The sequence below is a fragment of the Pleurodeles waltl genome, chromosome 5 (genome assembly GCF_031143425.1).
Source record: "Pleurodeles waltl isolate 20211129_DDA chromosome 5, aPleWal1.hap1.20221129, whole genome shotgun sequence".
In the NCBI taxonomy this organism is placed as follows: Eukaryota; Metazoa; Chordata; class Amphibia; order Caudata; family Salamandridae; genus Pleurodeles; species Pleurodeles waltl.
The window spans coordinates 197,503,575-197,520,660 of record NC_090444.1 but is presented as its reverse complement, the minus strand read 5'-3'; the positions used below and the strand labels follow the sequence as shown (position 1 = coordinate 197,520,660).

Below are 17,086 nucleotides of genomic sequence, written 5' to 3'. Positions count from 1 at the left end.
TGGCTGTCGGATAGTCTTATTGTGATTGAAGACCAGCTGTCTGGGAGGGTCCTAGGAATGAATAGGAGAACCCCTCCTTGGCATCTCCAAGTCAAAGGAGTTAGTGCGACAGCTGCCCTCTGTCCTTTCTACTCCCAAATAGCTTATCTCTGCTAAGTGGTCAGTGGTTAACACTCATTGGCCTTTCCTAGGCTCAGAGACAGGCCATTGTTCTCTGAGCCAGAGTTGTTAACTCTTCCAACAAAGGATCTTTATTCTAGCCCGGGAGGATTACTTGTGGCTCACCCAGGCTAAGTACAGTTTCTCAAATGTACTCTTCTGATTAAGGGACTGATTATGTTTTGGTAGACAGGTTACTCTGTTACAGCGACGACAGATATTCCGCCTGCCGAAATATAAATCGGATTATTACCTATGGGATTTATATTTCGTCGGATGGGATTTCCATCACCTTTGTGACGGACTAACCTGTCCTCCGAAATCCAAATCAGGCCTTTTTGTTATCAAAATCAGATGTCAACATTAAGTCAGATTTTCAACTCTATGAAGGAAAAGAAACTTTGATGCTTTAAGCAGAGGTGGAAAATAAAGATTTTAATCCCACCTAGACCTATTAGAAATACATCTAGCGTGGCCCACATAGTGAAATAGCTTGTGGGTTTTATTTCACTGTGAAGGCTCACTAATCACAATATGCTGTGTACATATTTTGTTTTATTAGCACAGTACCCTGTGGCCTTTCAAAGCACACTTTAAGGCTGACTTATGAATGTAGAAAAATAGGCTTTTTCAACATGGTAAAGGCATTTTCCCTGCCATGAATCACTGCAGAATTGAAATATCATCCTAGCCAGACCACAGTGATGCTTCTGGCAGAATATTATGTCATTATGTAGGTAGTGTCAATATACAGTGCAGCCCACATATAACATGTACATTTCCATGCTATAGGTGCACTTAAGTGGCAATTTATAATGGACATATAGGAAGGTCATCAGGCAAACCAGGGAGTTCCAATGTAAACCACATGCAATAGAGGGAAGTACATGCACTTTCCTATTGTTTAGCAGTGGTAAAGTGCACAGAGTTCTCTAGCCAACAAATCCAGACATTCATAAATCAGAAAGGCCATGATATAAATGAAGTATTTTCTTACATCTTGCATTAGTCCAGATCTCATGATTTTACTATTATGTGTACATTATAATTACTTTATTGGTTTTCCAGCAGCTCTCTTCATCCATTTGTCTGTTATTGTGCCATTCAGATTTTATTTTTCAACCCACTAGAGAATACAGCATGTGTAGGGCAAATTGTGAGCAGTCTTCTGTTATTAGCTACCTTCACTGTAAAAACATTCAGTTTCCTTAAATGCCAGGGACTAGTATGATAAAGTGTGTTTTTGAGACTAAGAAACTACTGTATATTTGCTTCTATCTATTTTTTTGTTTATATTGTTGAGGGCCTAGCAAGCTCCCCAACAATAAGGTTTTACAAAATTCATGACGAAACAATCATTGACAAAGCCAAAATGCTGAAGGTCAACACAGACCTACTGGTTTTGCTAATGCCTGTTAACAAATGAGAATGTTAGCACGCAGGATTCTGTGAACTTCATGCCATATTGATTTCCTTCGAACATATGTGGGTGAAAAAAGTATTTGATAATGTTGTCAGACTCTGTACACAAAATTAGGCATGTGTCTGATATGGAGAAAATAAGGACATGGCATGAAGTTTTTGTACTTGGAAGGTGTATTATCCTAAACATACCGTTTTTATAGATAAACATTGTATGCACAAAGATGATATACTACATCTCATGCACTGGCCCACTAATGAAAAGGGCTTACCTTTGCAACATGCTCCTCTTTTGAGCGCTTTTGTTATGTAATGCTCCTTTTGAGTCACTGCAGGGTACTTCTGCGCAAAGGGATCTATAGTGGGGCTATTTATAGCTGTGGAGCACTAAGGTTTGATTGTTAATACCACTGATATTAATACAGCAACAATCAGGAGGAAACCGTCTTGGTTGTAAGTTTGAGGATTAAACATTCTGTACTTTTACTATTTAGGAAAAGGTGAGGTGTTTCTGTTGGGAGGGTTGGGGCAATTGGGCAATGGGATATTGAGCCCTCAAATGCATTCTATAGTTTGTAGTTGGGTCCAGGGACCAACAGTGGGTATGACAGTACATGTATCATTTTTCACATTGGATACACAGACTCATGGGCATCTGAATCATTATGGTGTTCCTTTCAACCAACCTCCTGCATCCACCCACATACACACACACACAGACACATGCACACAGAAAAAAGAGGGACAACGAAAACATTTAGGGGGTCATTACGACTTTGGCAGATGGAAAATCCCATCTGCCGAAGTCCCGACGGGTAGGCTGCCGCCAGTGCGGCCAACTCTCTGCCGGCCCCACTACGAGTTTTCCACTGGGTCAGCGGGTGGAAACAGAGTTTCGGCCCACTGGCCCAGTGGGAAACAGCCTACAGCATTGTCTCTGGCTCGTAATAGAGTCAGCTGCAATGCTGTAGTGTGTGGGGTGCCCACGTGCAGCCTCCTGCACCTCGTCTCCACCAGCCGTTTCATGGCGGTGCTACTGTCATGAAACTGCTGGCAGAGAAGGGAGTCGTAATCCCCAGGGCAGCGCTGCCCTGGTGGATTAGGACCGCCAGGGTCGTAATAAGGCAATTAATGTCTATTGAGACTGGGCAGATTGGTAATGTCTAATAAGGAGTCTATCCCCAAATTTTTCATCACATTCTCTTTTTTATAATCTGTTTTTACCTCATATGGACATAATAGTGATTTATGTGTAGCACCTAAAGTTCGAGACACTCCTGCTGATAGGAAAATGCTCTCTGGGCTACGCTGCTCCTTGGAATTGGTTCATGCTATGTCAAATACCTAGCAAAAAATTTAAAATAATCTTGAAAACAGACACACATGGTACATGGTATACAGTCATCAACCTACCGGCATTTGGATAGGTGACTTGTAGGCTATACACAAATGGCAGACATTCACATTCACATCAACTTCTTGTTCTACTTCATTGGGTTTGGAGTCACTAACCTTGCAGTGACAAACGCTGCTAGCGTTAAAGCCCACCATCACTTCATGACTTCATGACACTGCAACCGGTGGGAACTGTTATCAAGTGGACTGGTGGCTAGGCTGTAGTGGACATGGTGGAGATGCCGGAGATAAATGCATAGCCAAATATTCAGTGGCAGATGTCCTAATTTTTCAAGCTCAAGCTCTTCCAGAATGTTTGTAACTTTCAAAGTATTATTTTTCCTATCATTGACAGCCTTAACTCCCTCCTAATACCACATAAGCCCCCCACTTGCATCAAGCTTTTTATTTGGGAACGTCACATTGATTGTCAGGAATTCCCAGGATAACGCCCGACTAATCTCTTGATAAATAAACTATGGCAGCAAAATACAAAATGCATGTAGTGTTCTGAGTGCTGGGCATTCAGAATAAGTGGGCAATATCCTGGCTAGGTCTTGTAATTTACCACTTGCATCCCTCATGTAAATGAACCGTAAATCATTACTTCATTTTTTTACTTAACTTTCCAAGAGTAGCAATGTCTATTAGTCAATGATTACTCCAGGGGGTGGTGGCAGTAGCTTTGTAAAGCAAATAGAATTTCAAGGGGAATACAAGTTCAAATTCGACATGACTCAAAATACTAAATACTTTCTTATTAACAGCATTTCTGAAAGTAAAAAATGTTGGATAGAATTTGTGAATGCACCATATATCCTACGGAGTGTTTGCCGATTATGTTAATTTCTAACCAGCAAGGGAGAAATTAAATTCATGCTCATCACAACACCCCATAGATGCAGAGGAAGCAAAGAGCCCAGTAGTGGGGGTATTAAAAGATTTTCTGTAAGCGGTTCTACTGGCCTACTCTCGAGGGATAGAGACATAAAATGTCTGTACCACAATATTATGCAATCATCCACGACCAACTAATAATGTATCTATTGTTTGGTGAAGGAACAGAAGCTACTATCTATCAACCAAGGTCGCAATTTAACCACATGGAACACTGTTCTAGTCTATGGAATTTTAATGTATCTGTTAAGTCTTTTCCAGTCTGACTGTAGGAAATGTCCGAGATCCAAGGCAATATCAAAGATTAAGGACATACCGTCATGGAAATATAAAAAAGTAGATAAGCCATATCTGCTCATAGCTACAATGTCAACATGTGAAAAGATTTTAATAGTTAATGGCTAGTCACAATATATTTACCATACACAATCAATACACATATTTATGAAGCTTTTAAGAAAAAAAGGTACCTACCAATGGTAAGGTTGTCGGAGTTCTATAACAAACTTCTTCCTTTCAAAAGCAGGACTATGTCTAGTACAGGGGAATGTTTCTACCTGGCCGCTGGCAGGTTGACGGACTGATAGCGTATAGTTGAGTATTTCTCCATTGGCACTTTCCGGGAGATCCCAAGCTGCTGTGATCTCATTGGAACTCCATGATTTCAGTTTCGGAGGCATCATCCCAGATGGAGCAGAAGGGGCAGTTCTTGCGCTGACAACTGGGCTGGTGGTACTGCCTTGACTATTATAAGCTGTCACAGTGTAAGTGTATTCCATGCCAGGGGTTAATATGAAATCATGATAGTGGTTTTCAAGGCCAGTGTAAATTAGGACTTGGTCTCGATTGAGCTCATAACGTAGAAGTCGACCATTGGGCTGAGCAGGTTCTTTCCAAGTGACCTCTATTGACTCTGGCCCCGTAACATTCAATTTTGGTGGACTCATGCTTGAAGGTGGAGATTCCATTGTTCGCATTGCTTTGGATAAGCTTGCTGTACACCCTCCATTTGTACACACGACCAGAGAGAAATCGTACTGTGCATAGGGCTGCAAGCTGGAAATCACTTTTGACAGTTGTCTCCCAGCAAAGTATTCTTCATCGTTGACAAGTATTATGTACTTCAGGATGTTTCCGTTTTGTATCGGAGGTGGTGACCACGAAACATTAATCTGTGTAGAGCTAATGGCTTGAAGGTTTGGAGGGTTCACAAAATCTGGTGCTGCTTCTAGAGTCCTTACACTGATTGGTTCACTGGTGCTACATCCTCCAATTGTGCACGCCGTTATTGTGTAGTTGTAAACTGAGTAAGCCTTCAAATCTTCATCAGTGTAATTGAAGGTGGCAGCATCAAAGCTGAAAGGAAATGGCACAGTATTTCTGTGAAGTTGATAGGACTGAATGACTCCATTTGTTAACTTTGGAGAAACCCATGATAGGAAGAGTTTATGGGGATTTTCTGAAAAATAATGCACTTTGGGAGGCAGGAGACCTGTTGGGGCTGCCTGGCTTGTCTTCGCTGTTGTCCAGGAGCTGTCTGTAAACCCCGCTGAATTCCAAACACGTATTTTATATTCATAGGTTGTCCAAGGCTGCAAACCTTCGTGTCTATACATGAATTTGTTACTGTCTATGTCATATTCGGAGAATAGCACTTCCTCTTCCTTGTCCCACAAAGCACTTTCCTGTATACATCTGCTGATTACTTCATATTGCGTTATTTTCCCATTTGGACTCTCTGGGGAAGACCAACTGAGTTCAACGATTGTTGCATCATGTGACTCTACAGTGGGGGGTGGCTGTGAGGCAGGCAGAGATTCATCTGTTTGGACAAGTTGAGGGCGAGATCGAGTGCAGCCCGCTTCTGTACAGGACTCAAGGACTAAAACATATTGTGTGTATGGCTCGAGGCGGCGAAACAGGAACTGGCGGGCCAAACCACTGTACTCAAGAGCATCATCGCTAAGAACATTGTACACCTGTAAAAGAGAGGGGAGCATACGTGTAAGCAATTTTATTTGAGATATACAGATGAATACCGCTGTTGATCATATTATATTCTGCTAATTTATATCAATAATAAATATGCCTCACAATGCCTGAACGGTAGGTTGCATTAACATTCTGCAGCCTATAAAACAATTGGTTGCATTTTCGCAGGAAAGCTTAATTTATGATGCTCAAACAGCTTTCACTAAGAGCTAACAACATATTGTAATCTTCTGATTCCAACTTACTGGAAGTCCTTCAGAAACCTTGCCCCACGTTCACATTTCTAATCACTTGGTGTGGAAGTGTACAAACCCTTCAAGTTACATCTCTAAATTCCATGGAATCGTGATTTGTTAATTCTTAGAAATTGGAATTCCACGTGCTTATGTGGGATTGTTCCCCCCATGGTGATCTTTTCTGGACGAATAAGTCTGTGAGAGAACAGGGAAGATGAAAGGGGTTTTGGGATGCGAGTGAGTTAGACATGCAAATACATGTGAACTCTCACAAAGTTGGAGTATTCAAAAAGGGTTAGCATGACTTTTCCCAGCCTCTATATACACAGAAAATGACCACAGAAAATGAAGGAGTAGGAGTAGCTAGCTGTGGTTCCTTAGGGGGAATACATTTTCTGAAGATGCTTGCGAATTGTTTTTAAAGTAGAGTGCAAAATGAACTATACCCTATTCCCTAAACTAGTTGCATTTCAAAAGGAGAGGTGTTTGTAGGCCAGCAGGCGTATGCTTTAAAATATATAAATATTGTTGCTTTCCAAATTTTAACCTCTGTAATTCTGAGAATTCTTGAAATACTTTATAAAATAGAGAGCTAGATGAAGACCTAAGTCCAATGCCCTAGATTAACTATTTTTCATGACAAACACTCACTGCTTCTACAAGGTTCACCATCATCAGTAAGAGAGATGGAAAGGTTAGAAGTTGACTCATAATACATTTACAAGGGTATTCTTTGAAAATCAAACATTTAAGTGTGATCTGTAGTTAAATTAGTGCGTTACAAATTTTACAAACAGACTTTAAAATCCTAATGAGAAGTGAAGAGTGACAGGTCCATATTTTCTTCAAATTCTGAGATGTTATTGTATATAGAAATGTAACTTTAACTTTAGTTTTATATTGTATGTGTCCTTTAAACTTATATTGTTTCCCCTGCAGATCTTACACATATACCACCAAAGGTTTTCACGTATTAAGTCAAAGTGATCTTGTGGATCATAAGTTGGTCACATGTGGAAAAAAGCTCTTGTGTATCGCCCCCACGCTGACATGCTATTTTAACAGAATTACAACAATTGTTCATAATATTGTTCAGAAGGACGCTTTTCTGCCAGCCAAGACTTTGAATTTACAGTGATACAACCATCAAATCCAAATATGAAAAATCCAAATATGGAATGGCATTACTAGTAAAACGTTTTGTTTAAGTACCTTTTTGCCTACTGTGTGAGGAACTGAATTCCAATGCATATGTTGTAATCCAACATATAGTTTAGTGATAACGCTAGTCAAGCTACAGTTATGAGTACCTTAATGACGCCATTGGTCTTGGAAGGTTCCATCCACTTAAGGAGCAGTGCTCTCCCATTCTCTTTCTTCTCAACAGTGAAGTTGCTCAGTCCACTTGGCGATGCTTCCAGTGTACGCACCATGGTCCACGGACTTGCTCCTTGGCCAGCATTATTTACTGCCACAATGTGAATGTGGTAAGCTGTAAAAGGTTTTAGGCCAAACATGTGTGCCTTATGATTTTTGCCCTGAAACAGAAAGACATGCTGTGAAAAGCCTACCAACGTCAGTACGGTAGCCTGAAAAATATGAATGGCATAGTCTAGTTAGTAGAAGTTGGGTTACTGGTTGACTGAGGTGCGAGCCCTGGACAGGAAGCAACCATGATCCTAGTGAGGTTTGGCACAAGCAAACCCCAAATTAACCTGTGAGCAAACCCCTAGTAGACTGGCACAGAGAAGTCAGGCTTAACTTAGAGGCAATGGGTAAAGTATTTGTGCAAGATTTCAAACAATAAAAGAGTGAAAACACCATACAAAAAGATCCCACAACAGGTTAGAAAAACAGAGCAAAATCCAATAAATAAACAAGACAAAAATCCAATCAGTAGAACCGCAGTTATAAATGTTTAAATAATAAATTGTAAAATAGCCTGTAAAAACATGTAGTGCCAAGCAGGATATCTGGTCACACAGGACCAGGTCACATTTAAATGTTCGAGTTGACCACAGTTATGATACAGTCCCAGATTAGTCCTGCTGAAGGTTTACCTTCTCAAATATTGTATCAAAAGTCCCAGTCACGAGGAAGAAGATCGCCAGGAGCAAGGAGAGTATTGCTGGCAGTGGATGGCATTGTGCGAGAAGCAGGCCCAACATCACAGATGGGCTGGCTGGAGCTTCGCATTGGCCGTCCACACGGGTGATTGATGCTTGCTGTGCGAAGAGACAGACTTGTGGTGGCGTGCTCTTATTTTCCGTATGATCGGCGTTGTTCCAGTGCAAATGTGCCTGTTCGTGGTTGCGAAGAACCCAAGAACTTGAATTTAAGAGCTTGAGAGCCACAGCAAGGGCCCAGGAGTTGGGCGACACCTCTTGGGGTGGAGGTCAAAAACTCGCTGAAGATGGGTCTAGGGGCTGTGGGGGAGCCTGTAATGCCCCTGAGGCTCAGATCAGGAGGCCAGCAAACTTGCTCTTTGACTCACTCCGGAGCCTGGGTTCAAGATGGGTTTCAGGTCCAGTTCTTTTTCCCCAGGCAAGAGGGCAGCAGGTCAGCACACCAATGCAGTAGCTCCTTCAGAGCAGCAGTCCAAAGGTGCGGCAGTCCTTTCAGCAGCTGGCAGAGCAACCACAGGTTCAGAAGTGTACTGAAGTGGGGGTGTCTGAGGGCCTTTATACAGTGGTGTCTTTGTAGTGGGGAGAAGCTTTGAGAGGCATGCCTTTGAAGTGCACAGATGCTCTGCCTTCCCTGCCCTGGCTCTAAGCTGGCTGAAGTGAAAATGCAGGGTAGTTAAGCCCTTTGTGTGGAGACAGGACACAGTCTATTCAGATCCAGTAAGAAGTTCTCCCTGCCTCCCTTCTTCCCTCCCATCCTGCCAGTGATGGCCCACCCAGTCACACCTAAGCTCCCATTGTGTGTGGATGTCTAGGAGGAATACACAAAGCCCAACAGATAACTACACCCAGTCATGTGACCAGAGACAGTGTGCAGGCATTAAATGGCTAGGGCAAGAAAGTGGCATTTCTATAAATGGCATTTTCAGAATTGCAATTTAAAATCCGACTTCACCATTAGGTATGATTTTAAATTAGGATTCCACAGACACCAGACTTGAAGGGGCTATCTCTTTCCATTTGGTAATTAACTTATAAAATGTAATAAGGTAACTTCAATGTTATCCTACGGTAGAGATGGGCCTTACAGTAGTGAAAATGACTTTAAGAGTTTTTCACTACCAGGACATGTAAAACTAAAAAGTACACATGGTTGACTTTTTTAATACACTTCACCCTGCCCTTTGGGCTGTGGAGGGCCTACTGTAGGGGTGGCTTATATGTATTAAAAAAAGATGGTTTGGGCCTGGCAAAAGGTGTGCTTTGCCAGGTCGACTCAGCAGGTTAAAACTGCACATACATGTTCTACAATGGCAGCCTTGAGATATGTTTAAGGGCTACTTAAGTGGATGACAAAATAAGTGCTGTAGGTTCACTAATAGCATTTAATTTTCACACTGGCACATGTAGTGCCACTTTACTAGGGACTTACAGGTAACTTAAATGTGGCAATTGGGTATAAGCCGTTTTACCATGTTTTAAGGAGAGAGCACATGTACTTTAGCACTGGTTAGCAGTGTTAAAGTACCCAGAGTCCAAAGGCTAGGGAAAACAAAGTCAGCAGAAACAGGAGGTCTGAAGGCAAAACGTTAGGGGTAAACCATGCTAAGGATGCCAAGACTAACACTAGTAGTCTATAATCAAATTACATATTATGAATTAATACCTGGGAAGGGATATAATGAACTGAGGTGGGGGCAGAAGAGCATAGCAGTGCACCTATTTTTAAACTATTGCTCTGTCTACAGTGAATACATTTAACTTGGTTAATCTCTGAGTTAGTACAAGAGATGCTGTATGCTCTCTGTTTCCAAGTTGTGGTTTGCAGCCCAACATTATTACTCCAATACATATACAACAAGTGAAGGAATGAAATAATTAGTGAGAGGATGCCATTCCATGGAGAGGGCTAATTCAGTTTCAGAAATGAGCAAAATAGATTTGGAGGAGCCAGCCACCACCGGTGATGATGGTTAATGAACGAAAGAGGTCTTGCAAAGATTGGCGGTGTCCTAAGAAGTTATTCTCATCCTGTAGATGCAGACACTTTTGAGCGGGAGAAAGTTTAAGGGATAATAGATATGACAAAGCACCATATCTTGAGGTGCTCTTGGAGTTGGGTGAGATTAGATTGGCTGTAGCGTTAACAGCCATACATACAGAAATTGTTTCAAAAGGAATCACTTTGAAAAACATTCAATTCAGTTACAGAGGTTATCCTATTTAGTTGCCCTGCTGTCAAAATCAATGAGATACAAGTCTGCACGATGATTTATTTAATCATTTTGAGCATAAACAATTGAAATGTTTTCACTGTTTTAAATGTGAGTAGGTGCTACAAGTGATGGTGCAGTGCAAGTGAAAACAGGTGAGTGGACAAAACAAATGCCTTAACCATCAGGATATGAAATAAAAATGGAATGCACAAAACTTATTTTTTTAAGATTTCTTAACATACAGCATCCAATGCAATCATAGTTAAGACTCAACAGTTGATGTTTCAACCTCTAAAAATCATTCGAACGGGGCCTTCCTAAGGACAGAATGGTAGCAATCTGACCAAAACGATCATGTGAGGAACATGAAAATTATACCTGATGATCAATGTCCTATGGTTGCTGCAAGTTCCACACATGTCCGGTGTTACCAGGAATCCATCACAATTGAACGATTTTTCACTGAAGAAGGGCATGTGCGGTTTGGGTTTCTACCGACACAGACTGTTTTTTCCTATGTGATTTCTTTTGAAAAAGGATTTCTATATATGTGGCCTGGATCACCCTAGTGCCATCAGAATACAGGCTGCCCAATATTTTCTCTTCATCTTGTAGATGTAAATGGGCAGAATGCTTCAAAGTTTTGCTATGAAAAAGGAGAATGATTTATTCGTTGCCAACAGCAAAGGATAACAATTCTTGGTCAAGGAAGTGTGGAACCATGCAAGGCAAGACACAGTGGCATATGTACAGGGTCTGAAAATGAATCTCATAGCCATAAGTAACCAATTCAAGTCTGCCTAGGGGCCACAGGAAACTAATGTATATCTATCAAGTGGTTTTAAAGTGATACTCTGCATGATAGGCTACTGAGAAGCTTGGTTACAGCATTCTGAGTAATTTGAAGATATGCCAGTAAATATCCAGGCAAGTCAAATTAGACAGAGCACCAGAAGTTTTAAAGATAGAGAAAACGCAGATATAAGACTATCTATTTTTAAGTGAAATGGTTTGCAAAGTCATTGGCAAAGAGACACAAAATAAATCAGCAACAGAGGAGGGTATTTAGTTGGATAAGGAGAGCAAACGGACCACAGGAAAGATGTGCAAGGGAAAGAATCATGTTTTGTTGAGACATTTGGTAAGATGGAAAGAAGAATTGTTATCAGTTAAGAGAGACAAGAGCATGCATATAAGAAGAGCAGGATTTTTCCAAACAGCCTTTTGTTTTCTGGACTTAGGTGTATGAGGTATACATAACAGAGAACAGAAAGCGATGTTGCACCTTACACAAATTGAGAAAAGCCACATTAACACTCTGGGCAGAGCAAGGACGACAGGTTAAGAAATGGCCTGATCTGCTTAGGTAGCGCATGAGACAAGGTCTCATCAAAAACGTCTGTCAGAAAGAGGTGAAACAATAGGAGAAACCAAGAAGGCAGAAGAAAAGTAAATGAGAAGGAAGTCATAAGGTGATTTAATGGAGTGGGCAGCGAAGGCTGTTATGCAGTGAAGAAACCAGAACAGTGTAGAAAATAGAGTCTACAGAAATACAATGCTTACAAAAGCCTATTTGTGTGAAATTTATGGGAGTTCACATAAGGGGGAAATACTGAGCTAGAATGGATAATGGAAAGGTGGACCATGGATTCCCCAGAAAGTAATGTAGCATAGCACTCAGGATTTTGCTACGTACGGATCAAGAGCTTTGTATCAACAAAGGAGATGTTAGGTCAGAGGAATTGATGATCAAGACACAAATGTGATAGAGGCAGGTGAAGTAGGAAAGCTAAAAATCAAAATAGAAAACAATGGCAGGCAAGCAGAGATACTTTGGACCAGATTTATACTATTTGACACAAAACTGCGCAAATGCGATTGTGCATAAAATTTTTTGCATTGGCTAGCGTCGTTTTTTAATGCCACCCAAGCGTCATATTTATACTTTGTCACACGGTGGCACTAAGAACAGATTAGAGTCATTTTTCCTGACGCTAACCATCAAGCCTTGTCGTAAGGCAAAATGACGTTAATGCAGGAAAAATGACTCTAATCCGGTTTGCGACATGGAAAAACATCGCAAAACAGATATACAGCATTTTTCACCGCAATAGCATCAAACAGAGATGCAAACACAGCAAACAGTGCTAAGGAGCCCCAAAATGGATCCCAAAAGCCTGGAGAGACCCCAGGGAGACACCAAACCAGGAACCAGCCAGGAGGACACAGAAAAGACCCAGGCGAGAGACAAGAAGAAGAGGATGTGTCGCTTCAGTGCAGAGGAGCATGAAATCCTGGTCAGAGAGGTGACGGAGCACCAGCATCAACTATTCATCACCTCTAAATTGCCAACTGGAAGGAGAGAGGCAATTTGGCAACAAATTGTGGACAAATTAACAGTGTGGCAGAGGTCAAGAGATCTGTCACCAAGTGCAAGAAACGCTGGCATGACTGAAAGCGCAGGACAAATGAGAAGATGGCAAGGAACAGAGGAGGAGATGGTTGCAGCCGTCATCCTGGAGGAAATCTTCATAGGAATCACAGGACAGGACAGTGCAGACTACCAGGAAACAACACATATGCAGGGTAAGTTGCATTGGGGACCAAAATGCCTAAATGTCATCTGCAAGAAGGGGGAGGTACATAGCTACTACACAATGCATGTAAGCCCTGAAAATCAGGCAGTGGAAAGGGCAAAGGGGCAAGGCACGGGTACATAGGCTGTGCAGGGGCATCCAGGGGCACAGCACAACACAACACCAACAACCTTTGCATAGGGGTACACCACCATGTCAAGGCTGCTGGAAATGCTGAAGCAGACCAGGAGGGTAGGGTAGAACATAAAACTGGGCTGCTGTCACAGGACAGCTGGTATTGCAAAGGTACACTAGAGGACAATGCTAAGTCTCAGGCCATTGGCTCAAGCAGCCTTTACCATTGACAACACTTGTCACTACTACCTGTGCTGTGTGTGCTGGTCAATTAGGAAATGGCAGTTAGGTGCCCATGGCACAAACACACTCAGAATTAGGGATCAGTATGACTACATGATCAATCCCCATCAATCCCTATCCAAGTGCGACTCCTATCAACTGCTCATGTCCACGACTCAATAAACATCAGGCACTGTCACATACATTATGAAGTATACAGCAGTAATCTCATACCCATGCTGCCCCTTCCAGGGTCTACCCCTGTGCCTGTGTCACAATAGCTGCAATGCCACCATGCAACATCTCAGGTGTCATAGTGCTAAGACAACTGCATTGAGGGGGTGGACATATGTGTGTAGCTAGGCAAGCACACCCACACAGTCATAAGAGGAAATGGAACTCTGTCAGGCCCATCAGTGCAATGTAATGTAGCACAAATACGCAAACATCAACATGAGAAACTACCAAAGGTGACACCTGTATTGTTTCATTGAAATGCAATATATGGTATGGTGCTAGGTCTTGGCACCATATAGGTATATGTGAAAAATGATAGACTGGGACAGGGTCATATTATTATGGGTGGTGCATGTGGCATCAGAACACCAACAATCATTCCCTCACCATGCTAATGGAAGTAGAGGGATGGTTGATTAGGACAAGAAGGTGGCAAGCCACATTTTGGACAGAACCCACACCTAGAAGATGTGACGCAGACAATACCCCAAACTGCTCACACTACATATGACATGCAGGTGGGGCATAGGGCTGAGAGACTGCATACATTAATGACAGGAACAATACATGGGAACCAAGATTACAATATACCACCAATAGGAAGTCAGTGACGTCACATTACAACTGCCACAACACAGACACACTAATTGTACAATATCTCATTGCAGAGGACGATGGCTCTCCTGTGGATCTGTCTGTCCGCAACTACCCTGATGACCTGGATGACCATCTGACAACCATCAGCCAGGAAACCTTTCAAGATGTCCTGGGAACCCTCCAGATATCACCTCCAGTCACAAGGAGGAGCACACAAGTAGAAGCCATCCCAGAGGACTCACCCACCACCCCAATAGTATAATCTGCCAGCTCAAACACAGCTGAGGACTCTGATGACACTGGGACCACCTTTGAGAGGACAGTTGTGGGAGTACAGCGGGAGCAGCTGGCCAAGGAGGTGCGGGTGGGGATGCAAACTATGGCAGCCAACCTTGAGGGGATGCGCATGTGCATGAAGACGTTCGCAGAACAGTCAGCAGCCATACAAGTCACACAATCACTACTGCAAGGAGTCCAATAGTATGTGAGGGACTTCACCACTGCTGTGAGGGAATTGCCACAACACCTGCCCTCCCAATCTTGCAGCTCCATGCATGACAACAAGCTGGACTCCCTCAGGGCAGACATGGCTGCCTACCACAGGGATGTTGCTGCCATACTTAATAATCAGCAGCTCCTCCTTGCTGCAGTTATGCCATGTCTAGTTCCACAGATGGCAGCTGCTGGGAATTTGGAGTCCACTTTTCCAACCACTGAAGTGTGTGTTGCCCCCTCAAAACCACCACCACCACCATCAAGGGCAGAGGAGACGACACACATCAGAGGATGAAGATGTGGAACAGATCATCTTCACCCGTCGGAGTACCCGGTAGCACCAGCCCATGCCACATGGGCACTGATTTTCCTTTGTCCTGTGCTTGACAACATGCCAGTGTTGATATAGTTGGTGACATGCACTCTTCACCGACACACTGTTAATCTTACCACTATGGACTGCAATTGTCTCTCACTACCCAATTGACAATTCATGTTCCTTTGCACTGAATGACACTTCATCTCAGCATGTCCAATGACATGTCCCTCAACCTTGCACTTGTGTTGCGTCACAATAGAATGTTTCGCACTAATGGGGTCACAAACCTGGACTATGTAAATATTGCACTACAGCACTTTGTCTCTTTGTAATGTGACACATCTACTTTGCTGGAGATTTGTGATTCATGTACCATGTCTATTGTCAGAGAGTGTCAATACCAGAGTGCAGAAATAATGTGGGCAGATATTTATGCACAAGGGCCATGAATTCTAAATCTTCTGTGCAGCAATTGCATAATTTTGTAAGCAAAAGCAGCACAAACTTACAAAATATCATTCATTTCCTGTAAGTTTGTGCCGCATTTGCATAAACAAATTAGCCAAATGCAGTGCAATAATAGTATATTTCTGGGCTAAGGTATCTACAAGATAAAACTCAATGTTGACCACATCCCCTACAAGAAAGCCATTGTATATGTGACATATGCTTTAAAACATACGTGCCTAACCCACAACATACAGCAGGAATGGCTGTGTAAGAGTGTTTGGCCAATAACGTCAGCTGAGAGTACAATTAAAACACATAGGCGTGAAATTTGTATACTTGACCTCATCTGAAGTTGACACTGATCAGTTTAGCAGTGTTCACATGAACATCAGGCTGCAGGCAGACGTCCCACAGTGCCCAACATTCCGACACAGGACCCAAACAATGACAGCTTTAAAACCACATCTACCTGCTCAATACATGGGAACCATAGTCACGTTGAGTGGTGGGTACAATGGATGGCAGATGCATAGAGATTTAGATTTGTTGTAGCTGCCAATGTGACAGCTCAGTTGGAGGTGGGAATTAACATGTCAAGAGTGGGATGTGGATGCAGGACGGAATACACAGGCCAACAGACAATTGGCACAGTACACTCATGCAAAGACCCAGATCCATAAGCATATGACAAATGTAGTAAAGGAGTACCTAAATATTTAATAACTATGTACAAAACAGAACTTAAAACTACATAAAACACCTATACTAACCTAATCTATCCTAACTATACATTACCCACAACTGGCCCTAACTACCCTATGCTAAGCTTACTTTCCATATTTAACAACACATTCTAAACATTTGCCCCCCACCCCCCTTATATGATGAGACAAATGTAGGACAACATATACTAACCTAAACATATACTAACTAATACTGAACAAATATATATTTTTTGTATTCTTTTTTTATCTTTTTTATTTTTTTATTAAAATACACACAAAAAACAACATTATCCTCAAGACCCACCCACCCACAAATTAACATGTAATATTATGAACCCCCCACCTATTTATCCTATCTAAACTACTAACCTATCACTAAACCCCCTAAACCCAATAAAAAACTAGATAAGGAATGAGGAGTGAGAGGACGGAATTAGGGGTGAAGGGAGGCAGGAGTTCAGAGGTCTGCTCTACTCAGAATTTTCTTTATAGACTTTAGCCTCCGGCTATTTCTGTCCACGTCCCGCTGGAGAATGTCAGGATTTTTCATGACTTTACGCATGTCCCTCTGGAGCTGGGAAATGGCGGCCATGTCCAAAGCAGCAGATGTGGTGGTCTGTGTTCATAATGTCCCTGACGAATGCAATGGCAATGCTGCCTACTCATCAACTATTTAACAGCACAGCAAAGCACAACAAGAGGTGTACCAATTAAAGTGATCTGTGCATTGATGTAATGCAATGTGTCAATGCAAATGCAGCAAGTACTTGACATGGGCCAGGCCGACTAATCTTCATCATCTGAGTCAACTTCAAGGCACCCAGTGATTTGTAGATGTAATTGGCAGGATGGTATGCAGTTACTAATCATAAGGAGTCAGTGTTGTTTGG

At 42.2% G+C, this 17,086-nt stretch overlaps 1 protein-coding gene across 1 annotated transcript in view; it reads right to left on the bottom strand.

Moving 5' to 3' along the window:
* The window catches only part of USH2A (usherin), a 3,586,186-nt gene that overhangs the window by 301,206 nt on the left and 3,267,894 nt on the right, over nucleotides 1-17,086 (bottom strand). The window contains exons 62-63 of the mRNA XM_069233891.1: nucleotides 7,412-7,639; nucleotides 4,348-5,852 (exon numbers count right to left, since the gene is read on the bottom strand). Coding sequence (XP_069089992.1) covers nucleotides 4,348-5,852; nucleotides 7,412-7,639 — 1,733 coding nt within the window. The remainder of the gene's footprint in view (nucleotides 1-4,347; nucleotides 5,853-7,411; nucleotides 7,640-17,086) is intronic.